This window comes from Myxocyprinus asiaticus, chromosome 34 (assembly GCF_019703515.2).
Source record: "Myxocyprinus asiaticus isolate MX2 ecotype Aquarium Trade chromosome 34, UBuf_Myxa_2, whole genome shotgun sequence".
Lineage (NCBI taxonomy): Eukaryota > Metazoa > Chordata > Actinopteri > Cypriniformes > Catostomidae > Myxocyprinus > Myxocyprinus asiaticus.
In genome coordinates this window covers 34,886,892-34,907,396 of record NC_059377.1, presented here as the reverse complement: position 1 = coordinate 34,907,396, position 20,505 = coordinate 34,886,892, and the positions used below count along the sequence as shown (strand labels likewise).

Sequence of the window (20,505 nt, the reverse complement as noted above, 5' to 3'; positions counted from 1 at the left end):
ATCTTTTTGTTCTTGAGCCACTCCAATGTTGCTTTGGCCTTGTGCTTGGGATCGTTGTCATGCTGAAATGTGAATTTCCTCCCAAGCTTCAGTTTTTTAGTGGACTGAAGCAGGTTCTCTTGCAGCATTTCCCTATATTTTGCTCCATACATTCTTCCTTCAATTCCAACAAGATGCCCAGTCCCTGCTGATGAGAAGCATCCCCACAGCATGATGCTGCCACCACCATACTTCACTGTAGGGATGTTGTGTCTTGAGGCATAGGAAGTGTTAGGTTTGTGCCACACATAGCACTTTGAGTTTTGGCCAAACAACTCTATCTTGGTCTCATCTGACCTCAAAACCTTCTCCAACATCGCAGCTGGGTCACTCACATCCTTTCAGATGGTACTTTTTGAGTAACGGCTTCTTTCTTGCCACCCTCCCATACAGGCCAGCATTATGCAGTGCTCTTGATATGGTTGACTGGTGCACCATTACTCCACTCCCAGCCACTGCACTCTGTAGCTCCTTCAAAGTAATTGTTAGCCTCTATGTGGCTCCTCTCACAAGTCTCCTTTTTGTTAGAGCACTGAGTTTTGAGGGACGGCCTTTTCTTAGCAGTGCCTGGGTGGTGTGGTGCAGCTTCCACTTCCTGATTATTGATCCAATTGTGCTCACTAGGATATCCAAACATTTGGATATTATTTGTACCCTTTCCCTAATCTATGCATTTTTATTACTTTATCTCTAACTTCTGTGGAATGCTCTTTGGTCTTCATTTTCCTTCAGATTCACAGCCTGACCAATGATCCTTCAACATTGGGTTTTTTATCCAGAAAATGTGATTGCAACTTTAATGATTCACAGTTGGATGCCAAAGGTAAAGTAACTGTGTCCTCGTTAAGGCAATTTCTTTCATCGCTGTAACCTGGCAGCTTCCACAGCACAGGGGTTGAATACTTATGCAAGCAAGATATTTCAGTTTTGTTTTTTTAATATTTCCCAACATAAAACCAATGTCACCTAACAATAATTGATTTTGAGTTCCAGTGTTTTAAAGTAAAATATCAAACAGAATGAAATTTCATTGCACCATTTGTAATTCAGTAATATGAGAGAATTAGTCAGGGGTCTGAATACTTTTGCAAGGCACTGTATTTACTGAATCACATTTTAACCCTTTAAAATACGTAATTAAGAGTGATTACAGTTAGATAAATTAGATACGATTAATGAATAGCCTAAGCATCCTTTTCACTAAAATAATTTATTTTCAGTTTGTCCTTCTCACCATCTATCTGTACACAAGTTTTTCATTTTCTAGTTTGTGACCATCTTTACAAAATTTGGTTTTTCAAATATCAAACAATGGCCCCAACCATTTTATTTTTACTCAACAGTAGTCTATTGCACACTGTCATTAATCCTTCTGCACAATTTGAATCCAAACATTTTCAAATCCAACATTTTGATCAACAAATTGATTCCAGTGCAACTATTGCAATTCCCCCTTCCCTTGTCAGTTCATTGCACACAGACAAACATGATCATATAAATAACATGCTTTCCTCTTTTACATTAACCAGCTTTTAACTGCCAATTTGCTTAACACCAGATATAACAAACTGAGCCCATGACCTAAGATTGTAACAAATATTACATCAATTGTACATTGCAGTTCATATACTACATTCATGTTAACAAAAAAATATTGCTGCATGAGTTAGCCTTGTGATTAACTGTAGGTTATGATTAATTATTACAGAAGATATTTTTTTCCCATGGTTTACATCTACAAGAACTTACACTATTACAACTATTCAGTCTCATTAGCAACAAGTAAGAGTTTTAACTAGACAGGCATTCATTATTAATGATTAAAGATGAGTGTGAATGTGAACCTCAGCAATAGTTTTCAAGTATCAATATAACAGACTTTCAAAGCCTGCCACTCTACATCCAAACTTAGGCTTCCAAAATCTCTCAGGCACCTTGATATTTAAATATGTGTTTATAACTGAGCTTTTCCTTTAGTTTGTTTTCACAGTAATTATCAGTAATACACAGATAATTTGCTAAACATATAAACCAAATAGTGTGAATACAGGTAAAGTGGGACACTTTCTGATAATTTGTTACTGGTGTGGTTTTAAAATACGATGAAACCAAAATGGAGTAGCCCCACAAACAATACCATTAGAAAACAATACCTGAGGAAAAAGAAATATTAAATACTAAAGTGTCCACATTACCACTTGTTAAACTTTTCTTTAACTACAGTTAAACTTAAAGGGTTAGTTCACCCAAAAATGAAAATTCTCTAATTACTCTCCCTCATGCCATCCCAGATTTGTATGACTTTCCTTCTTCTGCTGAACAGAAACAAATAATTTTAGAAGAATATTTCAGCTCTGTAGGTCCATACAATGCAAGTGAATGGTGGACAGAACTTTGAAGCCCCAAAAAGCACATAAAAGCAGCATAAAAGTAATCCATAAGACTCCAGAGGTTTAATCCATATCTTAAGTGATATTATAGGTGTGGGTGAGAAACAGATCAATATTTAAGTACTTTTTTTTACCCTAAATTCCTGCCTTGTAGGTTGTGATATGTACAAAGAATGTGAATCACCAAAAACAAAAGAAGAATGTGTGAAAGTGGAGATTTCTAGTAAAAAAATAAATTAAAATAATTATTGATCTGCTTCCCACCCACACCTATCATATAGCTTCTGAATATATGGATGAAACCACTTGAGAGGTTTTTATGCTGCCTTTGTGCTTTTTGGACCTTCAAAGTTTTGGTCACCATTCACTTGCATTGTATGGACCAACAGAGCTGAAATATTTTACTAAAAATCTTTCTGCTCTGCAGAAGAAAGAAAGTCATACACATCTGGGATGGCATGAGGGTGAGTAAATTGAGAGAATTTTCATTTTGGGTGAACTATCCGTTTAAAGCCTAAACAGGTTTGAGCCTTTGTTGAAACATCAATATCCTATTATACATTTCATGAATTATTATAAATGCATCACAATTATCAGTTAATTTTTCTTTGGGATTACTCTAGGATTAAGTAATGTCCATTATTTATGGTTTATTTGAAACACATTTTGTTTTTGAACGATTTCCTTTAATAAACCATTTAGTCTAAATCTCCATTTTCAGTTTTGTAACATCATTTTTTTTTTAAAGTGTGTGATACCAGAGAGCATTTTCGAAAGTGAAATTCCAGTGTGGATGAGAGGCATAAATGCAGCAAACTTAATACATTTTCAAACAAAAACGTATTAGTGTGGACATAGTCTTAAAGTGATAACTCAGCTGCACTTTCTCTTCCCAACTCAAAAGTGTTCCTAACTGTTTGGTTAAAATAAACTGCCAGGCCAAAAATAAAGTTGCCATTTGGATTTAAATATGCAGATACTTAAGAGCCTATGACTGGATCATTATTGCAGTGATTAATATGTTTCAGCTGGCAACAATTCTTTTAACCCGAACTGATGCAGTGTGTAGCAACCATGTTGGAAGACGTATCCCGTGGTCGTGGAAAAGATGTTACTGTGTTTCAGAAGGGGCAGATTATTGGCCTGCATCAAGCAAAGGAAACAACTAAGGAGATTCCTGAAATCACTGAAATTGGGTTAAGAACTGTCCAACGCATTATTAAAACCTGGAAGGATAGTGGTCAGCTTTGAGGAAGAAATGTGGTCGGATTTTTTTTTTTTAATGATTGTGAGATCACTAAAACGCTTGAAGTCACATCGTAAAAAATCGACAGTAGAACTCACGGCTATGTTTAATAGTGAAAATAAGAGCATTTCCACATGCACAATGCAACGAGAACTTACAGGATTGGGACAAATCAGCTGTGTTGCCACAAGAAAGCCACTAGTTAGTGAGGCTAATCACAAAAAAAGAACTTCAGTTTGTTAGGGAGCATAAAGATTGGACTGTGGAGCAATAGAAAAAGGTCATGTGGTCTGATGAGTCCAGATTTACCCTATTCCAAAGCTATGGGTGCGTCAGGGTAAGAAGGGAAGCATATAAAGCAATGCACCCATCATGCATAGTGCCCACTGTACAAGCCTCTGGAGGCAGTGTTATGATCTTGGGTTGCTTTAATTGGTCAGGTCCAGGCTCAGCGACGTTATGCGGCAATAAAATGAAGTCAGCTGACTACCTGAATGTACTGAATGACCAGGTTAACCCATCAATGAATTTTTTCTTCCCTGACGGCACAGGCATATTCCAGGATGGCAATTCCAAGATTAATCAGGCTCAAATTGTGAAAGAGTGGTTCAGGGAGCATGAATTTGTCACCACAGTGTCCTGACCTTAACCCCATTGAAAGTCTTTGGGATGTGCTGGACTTTACGGAGTGCTTCGTCTCTCCAATCATCAATACAAGATCTCGGCCAAAAATGTATGCAACTCTGGACGGAAATAAATGTTGTGACATTACATAAGGTTGTTGAAACAATGCCATAACGAATGCACGCCGTAATAAAAGCTAAAGGCGGTCCAACGAAATATAAGAGTATGCAACTTTTTTTTAGGCCAGGCAGTGTAGTTTCTATTGATAATTCTCGTTTAAGCTCTGTATATTACAAAACAATACACAATGAATAAATGGTCGCTTTAAAGAGCTTAAGAGAGTGTCAGTGCAGAGGAGTGGAATAATTTGGAACGCACTGCGCTCAGCAGCACTTAACATGATCGGTCATCACTTATGCATAGGTGCATAATGACTCACTGCATACTGACCTGTTTGACCTAACCAACCAATTTGATTTGGGTGTTTATTTATACTGACTTTATTTTGAGCCAAATGCACATTAACAATGGCCATTGTTAACTGTTTTTGCAACCCTGGCCCTCTCAGAGTTAATCTAATTAACTTTATTTGAGCAACTGTATTTAACTAATTTAACAGAATAGCTAAAGGGATTCATGGCGGGTAAGCGGACAAGGACATTTTTACATTTTATAATGAAGCAATGCTTAAGATTAAGACAACTTCAAACTAGAAACAGTAGTTAATGATCAATTTACAAGACCAATGACAAGTAATTTGCAAGTAACCCCTTAAGAAAAACCTTGGTAACAATACCCTTACAATTATTACTTTCAAGGGTATTCTAAATGGGTTTGTTGCAACTTGGCACTGGCCTTTATTCACAACACCAATTTCAGCACAGCTCTATAAAATAAGTAAATAAAAGCAAAAACATCATGCTAAAGTGCTTAATCAAAGTATTATAATTACTGGTCCCAAAATTAACCTCATTCACAGCTGTAAAATGTTGACTGTTGACCTATTTAAATATATTTTATATTGCTGTCATTAATAGTAGCAGAAGCATAACAAACTGATAAGCGCTTGTCCAGCAGTTAATAACTTGCTTTTATGTTTTAAACATCAAAGGTTTAACACCCCGCCCCCTGAATAGTGAGCGAATGAATCAAGAGCAGGTAATGTCTTCAAGCAAGTACATTGTAAAATTGTCTAGAAATACTGATACCACATCAGCCACCAATTTCTTTGGCAGAATTTTATAATATTCTATGTAGAGAAAGTGCACAATTTGCTTTTGTTTAAAGCAACAGTTCAACCAAAAAAGTTCACCTTCATGTCATTCACCCTAATGTTGACACTACTTTTTTTCTATACAAAGAAAATGATTGGAGACTGAAGTTGTTATTCCTGAACATTCTGCCAAACATTTTCTTGTTGCGTTCCACTGGTTTGGAATGACATAAAGATGAGAATGATGACAGAATTTTCATTTTTGGGTGAACTATCCCTTTAAGGTATATTAATGGTGTATTCCAATAGAGGGCACTAGTGAAACCACCCAACATTACTTGCCTCTCACAGGGTAACTATAACTTCCGTACTGTGGAGGCTTGTGGCAATATCACATTCTCACTTTTGAAATTATCACAGCCATAGCTTTATATTTGCAGCTATTACTGTGGGGCTAGAAGGATAAAAAGGCTCTTAAGACTTTTTCCATGTTTGGTCCAGGACAGCAGAGTTTGACTGCATGTCATTATACGGTTCAGTGCAGTCAGAATTTGCTGCAGGAGTTTCTTTCTTCCTCTCCCTCTCTGCATTCTCTCCCTCCTCCACAGCAACCGAAATGAGAGGAGGGGACTTTCTGTACAGGAATATAGACGAAATGAGTGAAAACAGCGTGACATTATATCATGCTTAGAGGATTGTGCTTTGTGTGTTTGTACCTGTCTCCACTCTGAGTGATTAATCGTCTGCACGTCTCCATCTGAACGTCCAGCCCTCTTTTCATGCTACACATCTCCATATACTCATGTAAATGCCTGTTCATATCTGACTTGGCTGTTGCCAACTCCAACTACAGAAACAAACAAATACCGAATGGCCAATGGAAGACAGGATGAGTGTATGGGAAACCTAAACATTGCAGTCTGCAGATGCTTATAGATAAAGCTCACTTTACAGCAATGCCTTTTTATCCTTTCAGCAGAGGCATCCTTTTAAAGACCATGCAGTATAACAAACCATACCTCTTCATGCTTTTGGCTCTGCTTAACCAGTTAATATTCTTAACCAGCGTAATGGAATTTTCCTGGGTTCAATACAAGTTAAGCTCAATCGACAGCATTTGTGGCATAATGTTGATTACCACAAAACATTATTTCATCCAGCTGAGCCTGGTTTCTCCCAAGGGTTTTTTTTTCTCCATTAATTAACACCTTAAGGGGTTTGGGGTCTTTGCCACAGTCGCCTATGACTTGCTCACTTGGGGCCTAAAGATGAATCATTTTTAATGATTTTCAATCACGTTTTACATTTAAACAATTATTGGAGGGTTCAAATGCAGAAATGTGAAGCTTATCATTTTATAACAGCACTTTCATTATTCCTTCTGTTAAATGTTGTGTATTATTTAAGCTGTAAATCCTTATTTTATGGTCGTTTTGGGGTTTATGGTGTTACATTGTCATGGCAACGAATTTGTGAACTTGGATAAAGAAGAGAAAAACACAGAAAAGGTTAGTTAGCGATTTTATCACACTAAAATCATGTTAACATGCATATTGTCTACGTCTTGTGGCTATTTTTTAAAACAGTGAGTATTCTAACATTTACGGATTGGCCCTATTCACGTCCATTGTAAGTGCCTCACTGTAACCCAGGTTTTTGCTTATTTTAAAGAAAAGTAGGGACAAGAGGAGATACATTTTTGTGGTAATCAACATGATGCCACAAATGCTGTCGACTGAGCTTAACTTGCACTGAACTCAGAATATTCCTTTAAAGCAGAAGTGTAGACACAACACACACATTTTACCTCGATTTGGTCTATGGTGTCTTGATATTCCTTTTCACGGGACTTGAAAAGAGACTCAGTGTCCTTTATCACTTTCTCTATGGACTCCTCTTGCTGTTTAAAAGAGTGTGAATTAACAAATGAGAAAAAACAATTTATTTTTAAGGCAATGCTTTCTCAACATCATGGAAGTATTTTACAGGGAGAGAGCAAAACATCTTGATGAAACATATCAATTGGTTAAAAATGGCAATACTGCATTTTTTATTTGCCTTTTTGAAAAAAAACCTTCTGAACCATTTTAGTTCTAGTATGAGCACTTTAATATTATGCTTGTATGAACATATTTAAAAACATCTCTGTATGTTCAGCTGTTTAAATGTTTAAACTTGTCTCTCTTTCGGCATTAATTGGATCCTTTCAATTTACAAATTTATCATGCAAATGTCATTTCTCAATGGAGCAGAAATGATTTAAATAGGAATGTACCTCCCCTTGAGTCTCAATGCTGAAGGAGCATCCTGGAAAATCCTCCCAGAGTAAAAGTGTTTCCTCAGTTTCTTCCCATGCCAGACTATCACAGTCATCTTCAAACTCACTCTCACGCCTGTGACGCAAACGTCCAAAAAAAAGAACAAACACATTCTCATAACTGAACCAGTTCTGAATTTATTTGAAAGCCCAGAGTCTGTACAGAAAATCAAATTGTACTACTGTACTATTTATTTACTTGACTTGCATGTTATCGAACTACTTAAGAAGCCATTTAGTATATTCGAGAAAACTAGTAAACAACAATCATATTTCAAGTTTATTATTTTCTATGGTATTCTATGCAATTACAAATGTTTAATTTTGGCACTTACAACTGGTTGAGCATCCTCTGCATTTCCTCATTGATCTGATTGGCTGATGAGCCACACAGCTCCGCCTCCTTATTGTCGCTCTCCTCACTCTGTGAGATGCTTATTGGTTCATCACTCTCATTCCCTCTGACTGTCTGTGGTGCCGGTTTTCGAGAGTGGCGAGTCAAAGTTGAGGGAGGTGTGGCTACTTGCTATTAGAAAACACAAGGAAGATAATGTATTAAAAAAATTGCTTGCTTCTTTACATGGCTCAGTTGCTGTCTCCATGTTAATAAATCTATCAAACTTTCTGCAACTCATTCATTAAAATAAATGGTTGAGATGGATGCATTTAATGAATGAACGTTACATTTATATAGCACTTTTCTGACACTACACTCAAAGCGTAAACCACCTCAACCACCACCAGTATGCAGCATCTACCTGGATGATGCGACGGCAGCCATAGTGCGCCAGTACGCTCACCACACACCAGCTATTGGTGGAGAGGAGAGAGTGGAGTGTTAGAGCCAATTAATGGATAGGGATTATTAAGAGGCCATGATTGAGAAGGGTCAATGGGGGAATTTGGGATTTTTAATGACCATAGAGAGTCAGGACCTCGGTTTAACGTCTCATCCGAAGGACAGTGCCTTTTTACAGTATAGTGTCCCCATCACTATACTGGGGCATTAGGACCTACACAGTCCGCACGGTAAGCACCCCCTGCTGGACTCCTCTCTGCAATATTTTATTTTATTCATCATCACCCAAAAATAATAGTGCTGTCATCATCTACCCACCCTCGTGTTGCTCCCGACCTGCATGACTCACAAATGGAGATGTTAGGAAGAATGTCAGGGACTGACAGACTCAGTCATATTCAGTTTTACTGTATGGAAAAAGATATAATGAAAGTGAATGGTGACTGAGGCTGTACGTCTCTAAAATTCTGCCTAACAGATTGTTCACTTCTGGGTGAACTATTCTTTACACCAGCTTCAGTTCGCAAATTATTTGTAGCAGCTGTCTCTAAAACACTACACTGATGTCTACAATAATGGTGTCCAGAATCTACATTTAAACCTTCTTAAAAGACTATGGTAAAGTGCTCTAAAGCTTGTAAAAAAGCACATAAAAATGAAGGCAAATCTAAGTGGACTAACTGATGTAACTGCAGACAAATAGCAACACTGCAAGACCTGGAAGATTTGAATCATATCCTCGCAATTTCTCTGCTGTGCTACGTCACACAGGCGGGCCGTAATGTCGATCCTGCGACAGATGTCCATGTCCACTTTCATGGCCTTCTCCTGGATCTTACTGTCTAAATCTGAGTGATTCTAGAGGAGAGAGGACATGCAAAACAGATGAGAGAATTCTAAATCTAAGTGGATAAGCAAAGAGGATAAATTACTGTGCTGAACAGTTGTCAAATTAAGAAAGAGTGACAGTTTGGGTGAACTCAGCATTAATTGTGCTTTGCGATAGTTCTAGTTCAATAACAATTAACAGAGTGTTTAATATTGACTATCAATTAAAGTTAGGTCAAATGAACATTTGTATTAACTCACATTGCTCATAAGACCTTTGAAAAGAACCAGCTCTGCTTTAAGCTGCTTAACCCTCAGAGACAACTCATCCTGATACACCTCACTCTCCTGTAGGTCCTGTAACACACATGCAAATGTGTTATCAGATGTAGTAGGTGAAAACAGTGGAAAATGCAACAGTAATGTGATAACATGTTTGGTTTTACCTCTTCAAGCTCTGCAACCTTTTCCTGTAGATCCATCCTCATTGTGTATTCTTCTTCCCATCTACAAAATAAAGATGTATTTATTAAGATCAGAGGAGTTTTCTGAACCATGAAACAGAATCATATACACCCTGATTTAGCAGGTCTCCAATGTGTAAAGCTGCAAACATCATCTGGGACCTGGGAAACTTCATGGATTTAAAATAAATATATAGTTAATTGACCTTATTCACAGCAGCGTCATCCATAACTTTTGACGGGAATAACAACAGGGCTGTGAGGGATAGACGTTCAGTCTCTTCAATGGGTTTTACAGTTGTTTAAAGAGTTTTTGGATCGTTCCGCTGATGAAACATTAAAAAAATTTCAGTAGACAAAAAACTCCAGACAACATGAGTTGTGAAAATTAGCTTTGATTTAGGAGCTTTTTGATAGCTTTATACAGTGCATTTTGTAGAATTAAGTAAGTAGAGATAAATAAGTCTATCCCTCAGCCTCATTTTCATTCTCGTCAAAAATCAAAGGTGGCGCTACTATGAATAAGGTCTATGGTAAAGCGTGTAATTTCTGTGACATCACCAAATAAAAAATTATTTTAAAAAATTGTGACTGTTTTTAAACAGATTTCCCAAACACTCCCCCGGTCTACCATTGGTCAAAAAAAAAAAAAACATATAGTACCACCCCAAATTCATAGCATTGTTTGAGCCAAAGTTGCAGTTTCGGACATGCTTAAACAAATGGAGCAATGTTTTGATAGCACCACGGAGCCAAATTGTTACACTTTTGTGGGGAATCAAGATATAAATGGCTTACTTACACAGTTATGTCTACATATTAAGCTGGTACAGAATCATAGTAACACATTTGAGAACACAAGGATTGACTTTGTAATTTAATTCCAAAAACTGTTAATCGTTATTCTTGTCCTAACAATCAATTCAACAAAGAAAAAAAAAATCTCTTTCTGTCTAATAAACGGATAGTTCACCCAAAAAAGAAAATTCTCTCATTATTTACTCATTTTCATGCCATACCAGATGTGACTTTCTTCCTTCTGCTGAACACAAACAAAGATTTTTAGAAGAATATCTCAGCCCTGTAGGGCCTTTAGATGCAAGTGAATGGTGGCATAACTTTGAAGGACCAAATATCACATAAAGGCAGCATAAACGTAATACATATGACTCAAGTGGTCAAGACAATATATGTCTTCTGAAGCGATGCAATCACTTTGGGTGAGAAACAGATCAATATTTAAATCCTTTTTTCTTACTATAAATCTCTACTGTCACTTTCAGAATGTGAAAGTGGAGATTTATATTAAAAAATGACTTAAATATTAATCTGTTTCTCACCCACACCTATCTTATCAATTCTGAAGACACAGATTTAACTATTGGAGTCATATGGATTACTTTCATGCTGCCTTTATATGCTTTTTGGACCTTCAAAGTTATGGCCACCATTCACTTGCATTGTATGGACCTTCAGAGCTTAAATATTCTTCTAAAAATCTTCGTTTGTGTTCTGCATAAGAAAAGAGTTATATACATCTGGAATTACACGAGTGTGAGTAAATGATGAGAGATTTCATTCATTCATTTTTGACTGAACCATTCCTTTAAAAAGACAAAAAGCAAGAAGCTAAATCAGGAATCCCACTCATAAGCTTACATTTCTACGAAAGTAAACATGAAACTCAACACTTTCACTTGTCTGTTCCCTGACAAAAGAATGCAACCACTAGCCCAAAATGAGTCAATTTCAGCAAAAAATAGACCCTCTCATGCAATATGAACCTAGAGTTTGGGTTTATTGTACTCTGCTCATGTAGTATATCTGTTTCAATGTGTCCCACACTGTATGCCTAGGGAGTGCAGGACAGTTCACCTACTTGCTCCTTTCACTGTAGTCCATTACTGCATTATTACTGCAGGTGTAAGTGCAGGTGTTATTTATTTTAATGTCCATATTTACAGTAACACTAAGATAAAATTAACGTAACCTTCCTCTTAGTTCACCAATGTACCTTCAGAGCCCAATTCACTATTGTAATACATTTGACACGAACACAGAGAGGAAACTAAAAGAACAACACAATGCAAAAAAGGGGTTCTTGTGGGAAAACCTGACTGTTGACATGCAGTTTTCAATTTTGCATGTCAGCAATTCAGCTGAGATTCAGTGGCTTTGGCAGCTGGAGGCAGTCTGGAGGGGGCGGGGCAGAACAGGAAGGTTAGAGAGAGAATGTTGAATTATACTCTAGTGGCATTGCTGGCAGTAGCAGCACTCAGTGTAGTACTGCATTGCAGATGCTGGGGCGCAAAGGGGAGGTGGCTGAAGTTGAAATGAAAGAGATGGAGAAAAAGCGAGAGAGGCAGCTGAGGGGAGGAGGGGTTTTGTATTGTACTAAAACCGTGCTTAAATTATAATTTTATAGTAAACTAATTAAAACTATTAATATTATATGGCATTAAATAATACATTAATCCATTTATATTGTTAATATCCTAATATATAATATGATATAGACAGCCTTAGATTACTTTTTCACTTTCTACACAAATGTGAAAGAGAATCAGATAGTGTACCAATAAAAACTGCAGTATTTAAGTAATAATTATTAATGAATTAGCTTCAGAAAATTAAATAAAAGGGAATAGAAACAATCAGACTCAAAACAATTTTAATTACTGAACAATTACAAAACACTACTTCACAACAAAGCGAGTGATTTGTCACACACTAATTATCTCCCTTTGAGGAAGGAGAAAGCGGGAGCCGGATAAACAATCCAACTTAAGTCTTTATTTTACACACTTTTCAGTGCAACACACACAGGTTTGCTTTTCAGCACAACAAATGTACACACACACACGAACACTGCTGCGTGTGTGTCTCTCTCTCTCCGGTGGTCTGGACTGCCCTTATATCTCTCTCCAGCTCTCACTGCAACACAAAAATAATTAGAAATAATTTCCCACAGGTGTCAATCCTTACCGCTCTTCCTCTACCAGTCTCACTCTCCACAGACTTCGCTCAGCCACGCCCCCATCTCCACAGAGCTGTCAGAATTAATGTGTTAACACATGTGATTAATTTAAAAAGCTTAACGCATTAATACAGCATAAAAACTGGTGTAAAGGACGGAACCTTTGTAATGTGTCCACCCTGAGTCATTACACTGACTGACGCACACGCCACAGCGCCAGAGCCCTTCTACCAAGAGAGCCTACAAGCTTAGCATAAAACAGCATAACATGGCAGTCCCATAGACATTCAACATGCTAGTTGACCGTTACGTTCTCTCCTATGATTGAGCCGCAGAGGTTATCTCGTTAAATGAAAGAATCCTGAAGCTTCCCTGTCAGTGATAAAATGATGGAGAAAGGAGCTCTTAGCACTATTTGATGTATGCTACAAAACAAGCCCAGAAGGGACTTGTGATAGAAATCAAGCATTTTTCAGCCTTGGTGTGTTTGTTTGCAAGCGCTTTTCATGGTGAGTTCAAAGCACCGTTTGATGCTGGCGTTGCCGCCCTGACGCGAATCATGAACACAGCTTCACGATTGCTGTAACAAAGTGCATAGTAACAGTCTACTGGTAGATTAATATTGTGGAGGATGAGAGTTTAATGGATTTAATGCCATTTGCAATGAAAATGCAACATATGGGGAGATTAGTTCTTTCAGTTAGTCAAACTCCCACTTAGACTCTGGGAAACATTTAATGTTACTTGAATTGGTGCTATATTAGTGCATTCCTATCTATATTGTGGAAGGCTTTGTTTGGACAATTTTAATAAAGCATTATATTGTTACATATTGTTTTGTTTTCTTTCATAAAATGGAAATAAATGAATTTTGACAAGAAAAGAAATAAAGTGTCAAATTTCAGCACTTTTAAAATCTGAGATTAATCACAATTAACTACAAAACATTATGCAATTAGTCGCGATTAAATTTTTTAATCGACTGGTAGCACTAGTGATAATCCTACAGCACTTCCACAAAAACCAGAGGACTGTGTATTTCCACTATGCATATGCACTTAAAGGAATATTCCGGGTTCAAATCAAGTTAAGCTCAATTGACAGCATTTGTGGCATAATGTTGATTACCACAAAAAAATGTTTTGACTTGTCCCTCCTTTTCTTTAAAAAAAGCAAAAATCAAGGTTACAGTGAGGCACTTACAATGGAATTCAATGGGGCCAATTTTTGGGGGGTTTAAAGGCAGAAACGTAAAGTATATAATTTTATAAAAGCACTTACATTAATTCTTCTGTTAACACTTGTGTTATTTGAGCTGTAAGGTTGTTTTACAGTCATTTTAGGGTTTTAAAGTTTGTTGACATTACATCGTCATGGCAACAAAGTTGTACAATTGGCTATAACGTCACACAAAAAGGCTAGTAAGTGATTTTATCACACTAAAATCATGTTAACACACATATATTGTTTATGTCTTGTAGCTATACTTTTGAAACAGTGAGTATTTTAATGTTTACAGATTGGCCCCATTCACTTCCATTGTAAGTGCCTCACTGTAACCCAGATTTGTACTTTTTTTAAAGGAGGGGCAAGTCTTAATTAATTTTTGTGGTAATCAACATTATGCCACAAATGCTGTTGATTGAGCTTAACTTGTACTGAACACGGAATATCCCTTTAAGTGAATTAAAATGCTTTTAAAGTCTTTTCTTGCAAATACAAACAAATGAACACCTCTGACTTATACAATGCAAACATTATACACATTCTAAAAATGGCTAATTAACATGACATTTAATCAGAGACTGTTTAGTGATACACTGATATTAACCAGCCTAATCTCACCTCAGATAGGAAGAAACAATATGAATACATGGGCGTCACTTTGATGAAAAAATTGGTGGGAACAGTCTGGGTGGGGGGGGGTCGTCACTTATAAAGGCCAATTCACACTGCGCCAACAAACTCCAACAAACACCAACATTCTGAAGTTGGCTGTTGGATTTAGAATGTTGAGAAACATAACTGTCATTGTCAAACTGCCCCAACAAACACCAACATTCTGAAGTTGGCTGTTGGATTTAGAATGTTGAGAAACATAACTGTCATTGTCAAACTGCCTCAACAAACACCAACAGAGTGAATACACTGATCCAACAAAACATGTTTGTAGGAGTTTGTTTAGGTCAGTGTGAACTGGCCTTATCACACATGGATGAAATGGAAACTCCTGCTCAAGTTTCTTCTGCATTAGACACTTACCTGCCGAAAGCTATTTCTAAAAGGAAAGTGGTAGGGACAAATTTGGCCAAGGCAACAATTGGTAAGGACATGTCCCACCCGTCCCACCCATAAATGACGCCTTTGTATGAAAATATGTAGTTTGGTGTAAGTCACTTTTTTTAAATGAGTTAATGTTATTTCAGAATTCTTTTGACATATAAAATTATAGCTTTATGACGCATTACACTGACTTACACTTTTGTGAACTGAAAGGAAGCCTTAAATATAATTATAGCAGTTGTAATGTGCACAAAGAGGTCCTTGCAAGTGGGTAAAAGTAGCTTTGCTCCTTGAAACTATTTAAAACTTCATAAAAAGGATATTGGTAGCAAACATACTAACCTTCGTTTGTATTCGTTTCTCTCCCTCTTCACTTTGGCGAGCACATTGTACAGAGCCCGAATCTCTGGAGTGATGGTGTCGATTTGGACACCCACCCCGTCTGGAGGCGGCGGCGGCACCCATGATGACACACCTAGACCCGCGACGCGCGACTCACGCCCTGTGCTGAACCTCTGGGTGTTACTCAAAGACCAAATAGACCCAGAATGAACTCTAGGTGGGGGGTTGGTGGTACAGCCAATCCCAATGTTGACATATTTGCCGTTAACATTACTGATGTTTTTTGTTGCTGGGTCAATAGGTGATACCGGACTGATGGGGAAGTTTGGGGTGAGATTGGAATTGGAGTCCGTCAGACCTGAGGAATTTAGGTTTTCAAGGGTTGTTTTGTTAATGGACTCGAAAGGCAGGATGGTGTTATTCAATATAGGTGACAGCAAGCCTCCGGACAGATATGCGGAGTCATTTGCGTTCTGAATCGATATCAGGTCTGGCCTTATAGGAATTAACCCAACGAAGCCAGTTTGAACTCCAACATCTCGAGTTAAAGGCTTGTTATTGCGCACACACTCTCCACGGTCGTTACTGTCATCTAAAGCTAGTTGCAATTGCTTCTCCAACACTTTATTGCGGCGTTCTAGTTCATGCACTTTGGCTAAAAAGCAGCGGAAGCGCAGATTCAGAGTCTTGAGGACGCTTATGTTGGAGCCCAGGTCGTTACGCAGGGCCGTGGCGGCTGGAGGTGGTGGAGACACCCGGTGCAAATAGTTACCCAAATGCAGATACGATGTACCTGAAGAAGGAAAAGCACCCAGGTCAAATCCAGTGACGCAGTCTTGTCCGATATCTCCCGTGTGTTCGCCCAAGAAAAGGCCTGGGTCAGGTGCGCCATACACAGAATCTGTCCAATAGCCCGAGGACGCAGAGTCCGATAAGCCCGTCACCTGGTTCTGCTGGAACGGGTACACATGCTCCCCCAATACAGGATTCATTCTGGAGTGAGAAAATCTGAAATGCTCAAAATCCGGCATGAACACTGATTTAACTGTGTACTTTCAACGCCGTTACTTATTTCTCAAGTTGGTAAACCGAAGGAACGCTTGTCCGATTCAATGTAACCAAATGAATGAATCCGATTAACACCCGATCAAACTAATGAGCTGGCCATAAAATAACTATGACAATCTATAGTCCAACACAAAGGATGCATTACGCGTATTTGCATGTCACTGTTGTGACGGTGCCTTAGCAGATGCGGTTTATTTTCTTTGAGAGGATTAAACAAGTCTTGAGATGTAGCAGAACAGCCAAGCTACAGGGCAGCAGAAATAAACATGAGAAGAGCAACTGCGGCTCCTTCATACCGACTGTTGTGTAGTATACGCCCTTCATCGAGCGCGTCACATCAGTTCGTTCTCCAATTTGGCCGATTTAAAGCGTGTAAAATGTAAGAGATATCGTACATTAATAAACGCAGTATTAACATACGTTAAATTATATTTAGCTGTGGAATACGTATGCTCATTTGTTGGTTTGTGCGTATGTATTTCCAGGATTTACGGTAGCAACGGTTGAACCTTACGTCACTGGCTGTAATTAGCGGCTGCGCGCGACCAGAGATCTTCTAAACTAACTACCTCCGCGCAGTTTAGCGTAGTAAACACCACAATTAATTCCAAAAGGACGGTTTAGTGTGAAACTTGTTGAAGATTAGTAGACAGGCGGTCATTTCATTGAGTGATGAGCTGTTTCCTTACAAAGCAGTTTATTCGGCACTGAAGCATTTCCTCCATAGACATCCATAAAAATAAAAAAACGGCCCGTGGTCTCCTCGCCTGTGTACCACCCATTGAATGTCCGCATTACGCATTTTTTGCTAACCTTATATGTAAAGTTGGTAGAAGGGCTCTGGCGTGTAAACTCCAACCAGAGCCCTTCTATCAATTTTCCCTGGAAAGAGCTCTTCGCTTAATGAATTGACCTCCTGTCCGCTTTTTTTCAACACACTTTAACGTTACAGTAAACAATATTTTTGGAATGAACTATGTGTGGAGTTTACTACGATATAATTGCTTTTTTATAAGAGAAGAAACGGGCAATTTTGTGACATTTAGGTGTCAGTTTACGGCTCTCCCCATTAATTTCTATGGTATCCGCAAACGGTAACTTACTGTCGTAACCTGCTAGTTGACCGTTACGCTCTCTTATATGGTAACCGTTAAAGTTGAATAGAAGATCTCTGGTCCAACCATGTCATTGCGACCAGAGAGCTTCTATACGACTCCGCACTTTTACCATAAAAAGAATAAATGTTAAGTATTGAGTTAAAATTAATGAGCAGAATGAACTTTAAACACCTAGTAAAGTTTAAAACAATAATTACAGTGTGGTAAATGGCCAAACAACTACATATGCATTAATTAAACTAATTTTATACTAAATCTAACTTTTGCCTGGTAGGACTAAGAAAACCCACAATGCGAGGACTTCATTGTGTCACTGCATGCTCACCCTCATTATCATGCACATCTTGGCATCACAATAAACAGTAAACATTATTTAAAGGGATAGTTCACCCAAAATGAAAATTCTCATCATTTTCTCACCCTCATGCCATCCCAGATGTGTTTGACTCTTCTGCGGAATACAAAGATTTTTAGAAAAATATCTCAGCTCTGTAGGTCCATACAATCCAAGTAAATGGAGATCAGGCCTTTGAAGCTCCAAAAATCACATAAAGGCAGCATAAAAGTAATCCATATGTTTAAATCCATAAATTCAGAAGCAATATGATAGATGTGGGTAAGAAAGTCCTTTTTTACTATAAATCTCCACTTTCACTTCCACATTCTTCTTCTTTTGTTTTTGACGATTCCCATTTTTCATACATATCACCACCTACTGGACAGGGAGGAGAATTCATAGTAAAAAAGGACTTAAATATTGATCTGTTTCTCACCTACACCTATCATATCGATTCTGAAGACACAGATTTAACCACTGGAGTCATATGGATTACTTCTATGTTGCCTTTATGTGATTTTTGGACCTTCAAAGTTCTGGCCACCATTTACTTGCATTGTATGGACCTCCAGAGCTGAAATATTCTTCTAAAAATCTTTGTTTTCTGCAGAAGAAAGTACACATCTGTGATGGCATGAGGGTGAGTAAATTATGAGAGAATATTCATTTTTGGGTGAACTATCCCTTTAAAGAGATATTACCAATGTTGGGACTGACTGGTACAAAGAAATTACCCTGGATGTTTACATAGACTAATCCACTAATAGATATACTACTAGAATATTGACCACCACAAATGGAAAATAGGAAAGATTGGGGCCCTGGTATGGAGTGTCCCTTACACTCCTGTCCCTTCAATGAATTATTTCAGCAAAGTCAAATGGCTTGGGTGGGAATTAAATATGTATACACATGTACTACATATTTTTATTCATTGGGGCTGCAGTTTACAGGTGGATCAGTCCACTGGGAATTATTTCAGTGCTCCAGATGGCCAGTACGCTAATGACTTCAAGGGGTGACAGCTGTTTTTTTCTTACCTTCTTAATCTCCTCATATTGATCATTGTAGAGAGATGTAGAGAGTAGAGGTCAGTGAATGAATGAACAGTATCACAAATACTTGTCATACTGAATACTGGCTTCACAGGTATTGTCATTAATCTCTATAATGCTGTTTTACATCTATTCAGAGCTCTGAGCACAAAATAAATTATTTCTTTTGGTGGGCTCCATGATAGAAATAAGTAGTTCAGATACAGTGACTATTCAGTGAGTGATTCACCAACATTGCAGCTAGCGTTTACACATAATGGCACAGGAAGAAAGAAGTGTAAGTGAGCTTTAATTACCAGAGCACAGACAGAGGGGAGATGAAGGGATGATTATAGGCTTCAACAGGTGCACTGTCAGTCCCATGACAGATGCATTGGGCACTAGAATGTGGAGGGCCTTACTAGTAGATTTGCTATTATGTGAAATACCAAGAGAGAGTTTGAATATGAGCAAACAATTAGAGGTGTAGCATGGCCAAATGGATAATGAATAGCTCTTACAATAAAATTTACTGTGTAATATAATTGGCTAAACGCATGCAAAACCATTCAGCATATTCAAATAATGTCTTTTGATTGATCAGAGTGACTTTGCAAATATAAATAAGAAACATTATTGAGTTCCAGTCATTCCAAAATGGCTCTGTGGATGTACCATATCTATTTAAATCTTTCTATATGCACATGTGCCTTAGACTCATAAACATCCCTCTAGTGTCTGTAAATGGTTTCATCCATAAAACAATGCTTATTCCATAATAAATTACAGTGCATTTGTTATAGCAGTGGCAGCAAATCCATTGAGCTCTGGGATGACTTTGCCTACAGCTTTAGCAGTCCCAGTGGTGTTGACTCGAATGATGTTCTGGCTGCCACTGGCACCTCACCTATACACACAGTTTAAGAAATGCAAAATGTAGTTTTGTCAATCTGCTGCAATGACACTTCCTCAAACTTCACTGAAAGTTTGCATATTTAAAATGTAGACTAGAGAACAGCTGCATCCATGGCAGCCAGATATATGCACTATGCAGTCAGTATATGACTTAATTATAGAGTTTCTAAATGCATTCAGTAGTTCTGAGCAAGTAATCAACATTTATGAATGGGTCATTATCAACCATAATCTATATATATTTTTTTCCAGTTAAACTGAATTGCTTGACAGGCTGCCAATACAATTAAGTTTGATGCATAGAAATGTTGCAGGTCAAATGTTTAATTCTCTTGAGAGCCACTAGACGGCAGCATATCCTAAGGATTTAACATAAATCATGCAGCCACGCCCCTGTACAGACACCTTCATTAGCCCCTCAAGTAATCAAGGTCACTGTTTATACATGCATTCTGCTTGATATTTATCTCTTCTTTTCTGATCCATTATATACTTCCAAATACAGAAATAT

The 20,505-nt window shown here is 37.8% G+C and overlaps 1 protein-coding gene across 1 annotated transcript; it reads right to left on the bottom strand.

The window, feature by feature from the left end:
• Positions 1-1,230: 1,230 nt before the first annotated feature.
• LOC127425606 (non-homologous end joining factor IFFO1-like) lies at positions 1,231-16,870 on the bottom strand. The gene is made up of 9 exons (XM_051671769.1): positions 15,523-16,870; positions 9,903-9,963; positions 9,718-9,813; positions 9,346-9,486; positions 8,165-8,355; positions 7,788-7,905; positions 7,320-7,412; positions 6,229-6,359; positions 1,231-6,146 (listed from the first exon to the last, which is right to left on the bottom strand). Exons 1-9 carry the CDS (start codon positions 16,551-16,553, stop codon positions 5,987-5,989), a joined length of 2,022 nt encoding a protein of 673 aa, XP_051527729.1. The 5' UTR covers positions 16,554-16,870; the 3' UTR covers positions 1,231-5,986.
• Positions 16,871-20,505: the final 3,635 nt, after the last annotated feature.

Coding starts and splice junctions, on each gene's coding strand:
- LOC127425606 (XM_051671769.1), bottom strand. CDS start 16,553: ATGCCGGATTTTGAGCATTTCAGATTTTCTCACTCCAGAATGAATCCT. Junction 9,487..9,717: donor TCAAAGGTCTTATGAGCAAT/GTGAGTTAATAC, acceptor TCTCTCCTCTAG/AATCACTCAGATTTAGACAG. Junction 8,356..9,345: donor ATATGATTCAAATCTTCCAG/GTCTTGCAGTGT, acceptor GTTTTCTAATAG/CAAGTAGCCACACCTCCCTC.